This window comes from Phanerochaete carnosa, assembly GCF_000300595.1.
Source record: "Phanerochaete carnosa HHB-10118-sp unplaced genomic scaffold PHACAscaffold_1, whole genome shotgun sequence".
Classification (NCBI taxonomy): domain Eukaryota; kingdom Fungi; phylum Basidiomycota; class Agaricomycetes; order Polyporales; family Phanerochaetaceae; genus Phanerochaete; species Phanerochaete carnosa.
Window position 1 is genome coordinate 133,521 of NW_006767628.1, and position 10,476 is coordinate 143,996.

A 10,476-nucleotide genomic window follows, 5' to 3' on the forward strand; every position below is an offset into this window, starting at 1 on the left:
GCTTATACGTTCGACGGAACGCAGCACCAGAGCGTCAGATCCCGTGAGTTCTTCTCGGCGTGTGGTCGGCGGGCCTGCCGGCTGCGCGAGACCTGATTCTAGACCATCTCGCGGCTCTTCTGCCGCACAGCGGCCGTCATCGCCATCGTCAAGTTCAGAGGCTCGCTCTGGTGCGCCATGGTCCAGAGGCTCGCCGACATTCCCTAGAAAATCAGAGGGAACTCTGAAGCTCACAGGGATGCGCGACAAGTGCTGCTCATCCGGGATGCTTGCACTGCTAGCCTGGCCGGTATGGCTGAGCTGGCGGAGGTTGAGGATGAAGCGTTGAACCAGCAACGGAGGCTATAAATAATGAGGTCTAGTCAGCGATTGATACCCAGCCGGCCGAGCGTAGTATGAGATATTTACCATGGACTGGACAAAGATGCTCGCATAGGTACCCTGTCGACATGAGATCAGAACCTTCCCATAGAGATGGATTTCGATAATTACCTGCACCAGGAGCATGTTTGAGTAGGTCAGGAGTTCTAGAACATTCATGGCTAGAAGTGCACTTGGGGTTCATATGTGAGACACAGCCATTGCGAACGCACATGATGTGGTAGCTTACAGAAAATAAACGGTGCCTAGACAAGATTCGATGAGATTCGTTGTGTATGGGCAGGTGAAAGGGGATGAGATATATACCGTCTCTCAGAAGCACAGTCGAAACGGAAGAGCTAAGCTTGAGCCGCCGCATCTCCCGCCAGTGCGGATACGACTTGATCCATGTCAACACAAGGACGAGGACATCGGAGGCGATTAAACTGCTTCTAGTAAAAATTAGCACTGTATAGATGATTGTGGTGAGTCTGCAAATATGCAACATAAATCATGACAGACACACTCCTGATCAATGCCGTTAGTGCGTAGCCAAGCAGTCACTGTGCAATAGGACACACTCTGTATTCAGCTTTGGCTGCACGTTAGTGTATTCGTTGCATCCCAAGGACGGCGGAGTCTCCGAGTATATGATTGAGGTGCGCATCCAATTGTACTGGATATATGTCAGCGAAAATAACTACATATCCACTTGAGGGTTGGCTTACGATATTTGTCCCAACTGGGATCGCCCCAAGCACGAATACAGCCGTAGGGAAGACATATTTCATCTGCGAGCCTTGCCAAAGCGCGTACACGCGAAGAGCGGAAAACACTATGAAGAAAATCAGTCCAGGTTTCAGGTAATTTTGATGGCGGATGTGTCCGGTACTCACTAGAAATCAGGACCGTACCCATCAAGTATATGAGCATGGTCAGTGCGTAACTCGGTCTACACCTTGTGGCGGACGCAGTGACTTGTCAGAGAGTATCCCACCGGAATGCGTACTGTATGCCTCTAGAGCGGTACCGTGAGGGCAATCTACTTCCATAAGTGAGAGAATACTTACACCACGTTCGTCCTTCGGGTAGCACAATTGGCAGCGCCGGTCCTAGAACCATGAACCACCGGATGCCTAGTAACAGCAGTGAGGTAGCTGTAAACTTCCTTTTCCACACCGCCACGATCTCTTGGTTCGACGTTACGACGAATTCATAGGCTACAAGGCCTGAGAACAAACTATATTCAGCAGAGTGCTGCTGGGGCTTAGTGATGCAACAACGTACATAGTAGCGAAAATTGCACGTAGTTTTCTGTCCGACTAGATCCATGTATTGTGCATCAGAGGCTGAAGATGTGTGATACACAGAGAGAGCACTTGCATTTGTTGGGACTCCTGGTCCAAGAGTTTATTCGGCTGCGCCATGTCGCGTGTGTAAGGAGGTGCACTGGACTAGTCGGTACAGAGAAAGGGACTCGCCTACAAGCTATATATCTGCTGTGCTGTTGTAATGACCAGTGTTGTCGTCGACATCGGACCCGAACAATGGCAGCGAGCGCGTCATCCCCTCTCGAAGCATGTGAGACCTGGCTTTCGACCTTTCCAAAGTGCCTGAGAACTTGAACTCAGAGAGGCTCCCGCCCTACTGACTCCAATCCATTTGAAAACATCGGTAGCAGTTCAAGTTAGCGCACCGGAGCATCTGGTGTGGCGCGATTGCTGGAGAATGGTACAACCTACGTTGACCTCTGCCATCAGATGGAAGTGTGGCGGGAGAAAAGTCCATTATCCGTTGACGACAGTTTGAACGTTATCGGCCCGGGCAACGTGGACGTTAAAGAGGCGGTGTACAACACGGCAAGATCTGGTCAAAGAAGCGATGTATCTGAAGTGTGGTCAAGGCAGGCGCGGCCCAATGCAGGCTGAGGATTATGGCAACAGAGAACGGACAGCTCCCAGAGGTCGAGGATGACTAACGAATGGCTCCACGGAAGCGCGGGGTGGCGTCCACCGATTTAGCTCTCCCTCTCCGATCACCGCCCACGCATACATGGCTCCTCGACGACGTTGAGCCGCACGCTTCTGCCGCTCCAAGTTTTTGCTCTCTGGTCGTGTGCCCCCTGCGCATATTTTTCACATCTGTCCCTAACATTTCCCGACCAGGCACAAGTCACTAGCTAGTCTAGTCCGACGAACACCGCACTCACACTTCCATCTCCTTGACTATGACAGCACGCCTCGACAATGCCTGTCGAGAGATTATACAACGTCCCGTCGTCTCAGGAGGCGAAGACGCCGTTCAACGCACGCACCAACAGTCCCCATTCCCAGCTCATTCGATGAAACAGTCGAGCAAGCTCGCAACCGAAGACGGCGGGAAGACCGGCTAGACGGGGTCCAACGCGGAGCGACCAACGTCGGCATATGAGCAGGACAAATTCTCGGCTGGGCGCGTGCGGTACTACAGGGGATTTTGGCGGCGGGCGACGAGGAGGGGCGAGAGCGAAGCTCCGACCGGATTATCGAGAAGATCAAAGTTTCGCGCCGGGCTCGCGCTCGCCTTCAGCCCCTTGCAAGGCTCGTGAATACATCTGTCCACAGCACGGCTAGACATGCCCACCGACAGTGCGAACCCTGGGTCCTCACCCCCAAGCCTTCGCCAACCCAAACGCAGCACCCTTCCGAGAACTTCCGGCGTCGCGCTGCCGTCACTCACGAAGACGTCTCAGAGCTCGCCCTCATCCTCCCTGGGAGTGTCAGGAGTCCCAGTCCAATTAGGACCTCTGGCACTCCTTTCCGGCGAGCTGCCCAGGGCTTTGCAAGGAGCGGCGGTGCGACGTCTTCGCCCCCACCTGGGACCTCCGCACTTTCCTACGGGCGGTCCCAAGTCGAGACTCTCCTGACAGATCACCTCGGCGAGAGCGGCTTCAGCGAACCCACGTTCAACCAGCGCGTCTTCCTCGATGCCGCGTAGATCCTCGTGTACGTCTCCTTCGCGGTCGGCAGGGGCACTGCACGCCTGGTTTACTGTCGTGTCGATGCACTTTGATGGGCTCGAGGGCCATCTCGGCCGGCTGGCTAACGCGAATCGCGACTTCCGCATGGCTTTCAGAGCAACGTGCCAAATCTAGATCGACGTCATTATGACCGGCTGGGCTTCGGTGTAGTAGGGCGCGACAAAACCTAGATAGCATGAGTGTCTGTTCGTCAGCATGCGGGCCCAGGATGAAGAAAATTGTGGTTTACATCGTATGTATAGACATGGGCGGCTCGGCGGGCGATGCCAAGGTGAGCTTGAGGTTGCTGGCAAGGACCCGGAGGTGCTCGGTGGTAGTAATAGGCAGGCGGGCCTCGAGATCGCTGCGCCGTCCGAACACTTCATCGTCGAGGAGAGTACACGGCCGGGCGACACTCAGAAGAACCGGTACGACAACTTGACTGCATGACCCGATATGCGCGTGGCTTTTGTCTGATGTTCAACTAATGTAACCATGAGCACAGCGCCGGTGAATGCTGCAGCAAACGTACGTACGAGTCCATGAATATTTGGCTTTTCGCGCGTCTTCCTCCAACTATCGCCCGCCCGTCCACCTCCACCACGAGATTCGACACGCCCAGCACGTTCACCCGCGCGGCGGCCGACGAACCGCTACGTGCTCCATCGATGATCGGCACATTCAGGTCCTCCGTGAAAGATGCATATGGCGCCCACCTGCCGTTGTCGAGGTTGAAGTCGCGATAGGGTTCGGCGCGTCTGGGGCAGCTTTCCATGCTCGTGAACACCGCCCGTCGACAGGGCCATCTGGGCGCAGCACACCAGCTGCGCCTCGCCGCGTCCGACTGCGATACCGGTTGTAAACGTGAAAGAGAATACGGCTCAGGCGAGGACCCGGTATGGCGTCTCTCACGTCGGCTTCAAAAGAGACATACCGCCAAAACGCGTCACAGCGAGCCGGTCGGCGAGGAGCTACGAGACCTTGCGGCGGCTGTCTCAGGTGCGGCTGTCTCAGGTGAGATAGTCGGGGCGCAGGGGTCTCGCTACCATGACTGGGCGTAGAGCGTGCACCCAGTCCTGAGACTCGACGCGTGCTGCGAACAGGTTGATCCAAGTGGGAGCGACAGCTTCTGCTTCAACGTTCTCCGGCAGTGTCGTGCCCAGGATATCGAAAGCTGGAAGTGGGGAACAGGATTGAGAGGAAGAAGACGGGATGAAAGGCGCCATCCGTATCAACCTACATGCCCAGCACTTATCGTTTTCACCCACTCGTCTGGGTAAAATACCTGCCCGGATATGTGCATCGTGAGATGGCATAGTAGAAACTGAAGGGTGTTTGAGGTTACGAAGGCACATACGAGTGCCATATACACCGTACATGTGAAGATGTCCGAGTGAGGCTGGGGACAAGCACGTACCCCGAGAAGTATACCACATGAAGACCGGTCTCAACACAGCTCTGCGGCCCATCCTAGCGTGCCTCCACATCTCGCAGGCGATTCAAGATGCAGTTTCTCCCTCGATGGTGACAGCTTAGTTGAAATGGATCGCGTTGTAGGGAGCTGCTGCCAGGCTAGTCGTGGTCGAGCGACGAAGACGATGGGTGATGTGCCGCAGTGGCCGCCAAAGTGATGGTCAGAGCAAGAGAGAGAAAGCGCCTCGCAAAAGCACTTTCCAAGACTTCGGGCCCATGGATGGGGGAAGGCATGGGAGGGAGCGCATAGACGTGAAGCCGCGTGAGGCGAATGCAAACTAATATGCGGCGAGAGTTATTTGCCCAGGCTTACTGTGTCATTCATTACGTCAGCGCTCAGTGACTTTTGCCACTTACCCAATCGTCTCACGCTCACAGCTGTTCTTACCTCCAAGTTCCACTTCCGTACACGCGTTCCTTCTCTGCTTCGTGGCTTATCACATCACGCCCCCGCCTTACAATCCTACCCAATCTCCCGCGGCACGCTTTCGTGCAATTTGTGCTCTCTGTCCCTCCAACTGAGACCTGCCAGTTCAGCTCTCTAGCGCACCGCGGACACCGTCGGCTCTCGGCGTCAACACCGCCGTCCCGCAGGCCAACAAGAGCTATGCTGCGGGCGGGTCACCCGTCGGCGGTGCCCTAGCGCACCATCGTACCTCTGACGACGCACGGAAGCTCATTGCGTGCAAGCACAAATAACGGATCCGGAAGGCTTGCGCGACGCTGCACAAGGAGATCTCACTGTCAAGGACGTGGGGGGACGAAAGGCAGAGGCATATAGGGAGTGTACCATGGCAAGTTTCGTATTGTACGCGGCACAGGGCGATGGCCGAATAAAGGGAGGGACGAACACGGGCAGGGACGTGGCGGTCGCGGCCTTGGAAGCTCCGGGGCGCCGGCACTCGTACTCTCGTGGACAAGTGTCCTAGCTCCCGACATCCCTTTGTCTTTGGCCGAGTTTTCACACAGATATACCAATATCCTTTCAACACATTGAGTCACAATTGGCTATGTTGTCAGCTAAATAGCAACAAAGTTCTGTTGGTCATTGTCCAATGATTGCCCACGAACTTCTCAGCTCGGTCAAATCCTTCAAGAATGCTGAACCCTGGAGGCAACGGTAAACTGATTAGAAATCGCGGTATCCAAGGAAGCGACAGAGTGGAACATACTGGATGAAAAATGACTGATCGTTCGCGACTGCATTCCCTCCGTGTGCGTTCTGCGTAGCCTGGCAGTTGAACGCGAGGTTGTTGACGGCCGAAGACTGAAGAAGCAGCTCGAGCTCGTCAGCGAACATGAAATCTCTTATTGACACGACGTACCCAGTCGGACCGGCAGTACGTCAGAGGGGCGCCGGCCTGGTTAACTATGAAGCTCTCGCAACTGTTGAAGGTCAATGTCAAGACGGCGTCGCTCCCAGAGGGGGCGAGCGAGAACGCGTCACCTAGGACACTTCCGGGTCAGTGTGCTCTCAGCGACGCGTCGGTTCAGATAACTTACCGTCGACGGCGTTCTGGCTGTCGAAGGACAGGGCTTCGGCGATGATTTGGCAGTCGTTAGGGTCTGGTCCTCCACCGGCTGGGGTGAAGCAGTTGGTAGTGGCTACGGCCTCCGGTCAGCGAACGAATGCTATCGAGATGAGAGCCCCCTACTGGGCTCGCCGCATGCGCTGGTGCTCTGCCTGGTCTCGATGGCACGGGCGAATTGGGGCGTCGGAACATTGTCGCAAGCGATGCGCCGTACTAGAACGTCATTGTTACGCCCAATGTAGGTGGTGTTGAGAGCACGAGGGTTCTGGCAGTACGGGACAGAGGGTACGGCCACGGCGAGCGCACTGGAAAGCAGCAGTGCTAAAGAGAAGACAACTCGGAGGACGTGCATGGTGGTAGATGTGCTAGCGGGTTGCGGACACTAGGAGAAGTATGCTGGTGAATGGAGGTGTACGGCCGCCGAACACACACTATATATGCCCAGGCGAACATGCCAAGGACATGAAGTGTCACTGCCATTGTGGGGGCGATGGCCATTGTGCCCCGCCTCGTCTTGGATCCATTTACGTAGAGTCTTACTGTTGACTGCACCGTTGTGAAACTCGCTGTCACCCGGTCAGACTCGTCAGGCGTCTGTCACGGTACCTGTGCACAAGCCTGTACCAAATGCACCAAACCTGCACGAAGTTGACAATCTTGCATCTGGAACTCGTGTGAGCTAGGCTCAAAGTCGCGGAACGTGCACTGAAATTCGCATAGCCCAAGCTTCAACTCGTGCGAGCTACTCAGAAACTTGCATGGTCTGCGTCAGGGATACGATGGTGCGCTAGGGCACCGCTGACGGGTGACCCGCCCGCGGCATAGCCCTTCTGGGCCTGCGCGAAGGCGGTGCTGAGGCCGAGAGAGTTGACGGTATCCGCGGTGTGCTGGATGGCTAGTCTGGCAGGTCTCAGCTGGAGGGACAGAGAGCACAAGTAGCATGAAAAGCATGCCGCGGGAGATTGGACAAGATTGTGAGGCGGTCAGGCGGAGGTGTGATGTGATACGTCACGAAGCAGAGACGCGTCGCGTGTACGCGTAAGTGGAACTTGGAGGTAAGAACAGCTGTAAGTGTGGGACGATCCGGTAAGTACAGTAGCAAAAGTTAATGGATGCTGACATAATCAATGATGCAGTAAAGACAGCGAGTTTCACAATGGTGCAGTCAACAGTAAGGCTCTATAAATGGATCCAAGACGATGCGGGACTTCATGGTCATCGCCCTACAATAGCAGTGACGCTCATATCCTTGGCACATTCACCTGGGCATATATAGCGTCTTTTCGGCAGCCGTACACCTCCATCCACCAGCATACTTCCGCTAGTGTCTGCAACACATTAGCACATCTGCGAGTTGAAGCTTTAAAGCCTGGGCTATGCAAGTTTGACGGTAGCTCGCGCGAGCTGAAGCTGACGCGCTGAAGTCTGGGCTGTGCGGATTTGAGGATAGCTCGCGCAAGTTGAAACATGGGCCACGCAAGTTTGAGAGCTGCTCACCCGAGTCGAACGTTGAAGCTTTGAAGCCTGTCCATGGGCTATGCGAGTTTGAGTGTGGCTCGCGCAAGCTGAAGCCTGGGCTATGCGAGTTTCAGTGCAGGCTCTGCGACTTTGAGCCAAGCTCACGCGAATTCCAGATGCAAGACCGCCAACCCCATGCAGGCCCGGTGCACTCTGTACAGGCCCCTGCACTGGTACCGTGACCGACGCCCAGCGAGCCTGACCGGGTGACAGCGAGTTTCACAACGGTGAAGTCAACCACTAGTCAACCGTGAGACTCTACGTATTTGGATCCATGACGAGGCGGGGCACACCTGGGTATATACAGTGTGCGTTCGGCGGCAGTAGTACACCTCCATTCACCAGCATACTTCTCCTAGTGTCCGCAACCCGCTAGCACATCTACCACCATGCACGTCCTCCGAGTTGTCTTCTCTTTAGTACTGCTGCTTTCCAGTGCGCTCGCCGTGGCCGTACCCTCTGTCCCGCACTGCCAGAACCCTCGTGCTCTCAACACCACCTACATTGGACGTAACAATGACGTTCTCGTACGGCAAATCGCTTGCGACAATGTTCCGACGTCCCAATTCGCCCGTGGCATCGAGGTCAGGCAGGGCAGCATCGATGCTTGTAACGCATCTAGCAAGCACCTCTCATCTCGGACAGCATTCGTTCGCTGACCGAAGGCTGCAGCTATCAACAACTGCTTCACCCCAGGCACTGGAGGATCCAACCCTAATGACTGCTTTGTCATCGCCGAGGCCCTTCTCTTCCTCTCCGACCAGCCAGGCGGTGGGTTACCCGAATCGATATGTTGTTGAGAGCATATTGATTATAAGTGTCCTAGGTGACGCGTTCTCGCTCGCCTCCTCTGGGAGCGCCAACGCCATGACATTGACCTTCAACAGTTGCCAGAGCTTCATAGTTAATCAATCCGGCGTCCCTCTGACATACTGCCGGTCCTCCTGGGTACGTCGTGTCAATAAGAGATTTCATGTTCGCTGATGAGCTCGAGCTGCTTCTCCAGTCTCCGATCGTCAAAAGCCTCGCGTTCAACTGCCAGGCTACGCAGAACGCAAACGGAGGGATTGCTCTTCCGGAGGATCAGTCATTTTTCATCCAGTATGTTCCACTCTATCGCTTCCTTGGATACCGCGATTTCTGATCGGTTTCTCGTTACCTCCAGGGTCCTGAATTCTTGAGGGATATTCCTGAGCTGAGAAGTTTGTGGGCAATTATCGGATAACGTCCAACAGGACTCTGTTGCTATCTAACTGATAAAATAGCCAATTTTGACTTGTATGTTGAAAGGATATTGGTATATCTGTGTGAAAACCAGGCCAAAGACAAAGGGATGTCCGACGGGAGCTAGGACACTTGTTCGCGACAGTATGAGTGCCGGCGCCCCGGCCCTCGGCCCCCGGAGCTTCCAAGGCTGCGACCGCCACGTCCCTGTCCCTGCCTGTCCATCTCTGTTTGTGTCTGTCCCTCCCTCTATTCAGCCATCGCCCTATGACGCGTACAACACGAAACTTGCCACGGTAAACTTCCTATATGTTTCTGCATTTTGTCTCCCCATGTTCTTCAGACGCCACATCTCCTCGTGCAGCGTCACGCAAGCCTTCTGCAACACTCGATGATCTTCATCAAACCGCTGTAGGGTGTGCCGCGGTCCCTGAGCGAGAACAATTCACCAGACAGCAAAGGCATCATCCTCTGCCCCATGATCAAAATCACAGTTGGTGTATTCCGGCTGACAGGCGTAAGATGGAAATGAGCAGCAGACATGAGAACCGCAAGATCCAATTTTGATATAAGGTGGGGCCCTAGAGAGCGAACATGTCGACTCTGGTACGGAACAGCACACACTTAGACTCTTCCTAGGAACATACGCACACGCACTGCCTTAGACCACCACTAAGCTCTTCCAAAAACAAATCTGCCGCCTTCTCTGCCACGCCACACACCGTCGCACTGAAGTACGCGCTGATCTGCAGCGGCACAACTGACGCGTTGACGAGGCGCCGGTTGTGCGTGCCGTACATCCTCAGCCTCGCATCCACAATCCCTTCACCTGCATAAACAAACGCACTTGAGAGACAGTATATATCTCATCCCCTTTCACCTGCCCATACACGACGAATCTCATCGAATCTTGGTCTATGCACCGTTTATTTTCTGTAAGCTACCACATCATGTGCGTTCGCAATGGCTGTGTCTCACATATGAACCCCAAGTGCACTTCTAGCCATGAATGTTCTAGAACTCCTGACCTACTCAAACATGCTCCTGGTGCAGGTAATTATCGAAATCCATCTCTATGGGAAGGTTCTGATCTCATGTCGACAGGGTACCTATGCGAGCATCTTTGTCCAGTCCATGGTAAATATCTCATACTACGCTCGGCCGGCTGGGTATCAATCGCTGACTAGACCTCATTATTTATAGCCTCCGTTGCTGGTTCAACGCTTCATCCTCAACCTCCGCCAGCTCAGCCATACCGGCCAGGCTAGCAGTGCAAGCATCCCGGATGAGCAGCACTTGTCGCGCATCCCTGTGAGCTTCAGACGTTCCCTCTGTATTTTCTAGGGAATGTCGGCGAGCCTCTGGACCATG

General features: G+C 54.8%; 7 protein-coding genes across 7 annotated transcripts in view; 5 read left to right on the forward strand and 2 right to left on the reverse strand.

Moving 5' to 3' along the window:
- Positions 1 to 1,573, reverse strand: part of PHACADRAFT_85378 (uncharacterized protein) — a gene marked incomplete at both ends in the record, with an annotated part of 3,150 nt that extends 1,577 nt beyond the window's left edge. The window contains 4 exons of the mRNA XM_007389606.1: positions 925 to 1,036; positions 1,089 to 1,195; positions 1,257 to 1,337; positions 1,456 to 1,573. Coding sequence (XP_007389668.1) covers positions 925 to 1,036; positions 1,089 to 1,195; positions 1,257 to 1,337; positions 1,456 to 1,573 — 418 coding nt within the window. The remainder of the gene's footprint in view (positions 1 to 924; positions 1,037 to 1,088; positions 1,196 to 1,256; positions 1,338 to 1,455) is intronic.
- Positions 1,574 to 2,121: 548 nt separating this feature from the next.
- Positions 2,122 to 3,336, forward strand: PHACADRAFT_203452 (uncharacterized protein; the record flags this gene model as incomplete). Its single annotated transcript, XM_007389607.1, has 3 exons — positions 2,122 to 2,679; positions 2,711 to 2,778; positions 2,830 to 3,336. The coding sequence occupies exons 1-3, from the start codon at positions 2,607 to 2,609 to the stop codon at positions 3,334 to 3,336; spliced, it is 648 nt and encodes a 215-aa protein (XP_007389669.1). The 5' UTR covers positions 2,122 to 2,606.
- A 253-nt stretch (positions 3,337 to 3,589) lies between these two features.
- On the forward strand, positions 3,590 to 3,852 carry PHACADRAFT_246044 (uncharacterized protein). Its single transcript, XM_007389608.1, has one exon. The coding sequence runs from the start codon at positions 3,614 to 3,616 to the stop codon at positions 3,806 to 3,808; it is 195 nt and encodes a 64-aa protein (XP_007389670.1). The 5' UTR covers positions 3,590 to 3,613; the 3' UTR covers positions 3,809 to 3,852.
- Positions 3,853 to 3,880: 28 nt separating this feature from the next.
- Positions 3,881 to 4,395, forward strand: PHACADRAFT_246045 (uncharacterized protein). The gene has a single exon (XM_007389609.1). It carries the CDS (start codon positions 3,901 to 3,903, stop codon positions 4,102 to 4,104), a length of 204 nt encoding a protein of 67 aa, XP_007389671.1. The 5' UTR covers positions 3,881 to 3,900; the 3' UTR covers positions 4,105 to 4,395.
- A 1,565-nt stretch (positions 4,396 to 5,960) lies between these two features.
- On the reverse strand, positions 5,961 to 7,116 carry PHACADRAFT_203454 (uncharacterized protein; the record flags this gene model as incomplete). Its single annotated transcript, XM_007389610.1, has 4 exons — positions 6,487 to 7,116; positions 6,335 to 6,436; positions 6,157 to 6,278; positions 5,961 to 6,098 (listed from the first exon to the last, which is right to left on the reverse strand). The coding sequence occupies exons 1-4, from the start codon at positions 6,713 to 6,715 to the stop codon at positions 5,961 to 5,963; spliced, it is 591 nt and encodes a 196-aa protein (XP_007389672.1). The 5' UTR covers positions 6,716 to 7,116.
- A 1,154-nt stretch (positions 7,117 to 8,270) lies between these two features.
- PHACADRAFT_189324 (uncharacterized protein) lies at positions 8,271 to 9,025 on the forward strand (the record flags this gene model as incomplete). The annotated part of the gene is made up of 4 exons (XM_007389611.1): positions 8,271 to 8,490; positions 8,554 to 8,652; positions 8,708 to 8,829; positions 8,888 to 9,025. 4 exons carry the CDS (start codon positions 8,271 to 8,273, stop codon positions 9,023 to 9,025), a joined length of 579 nt encoding a protein of 192 aa, XP_007389673.1.
- A 1,085-nt stretch (positions 9,026 to 10,110) lies between these two features.
- PHACADRAFT_189325 (uncharacterized protein) lies at positions 10,111 to 10,449 on the forward strand (the record flags this gene model as incomplete). Its single annotated transcript, XM_007389612.1, has 3 exons — positions 10,111 to 10,158; positions 10,210 to 10,242; positions 10,309 to 10,449. 3 exons carry the CDS (start codon positions 10,111 to 10,113, stop codon positions 10,447 to 10,449), a joined length of 222 nt encoding a protein of 73 aa, XP_007389674.1.
- Between the last annotated feature and the right edge of the window lie 27 nt (positions 10,450 to 10,476).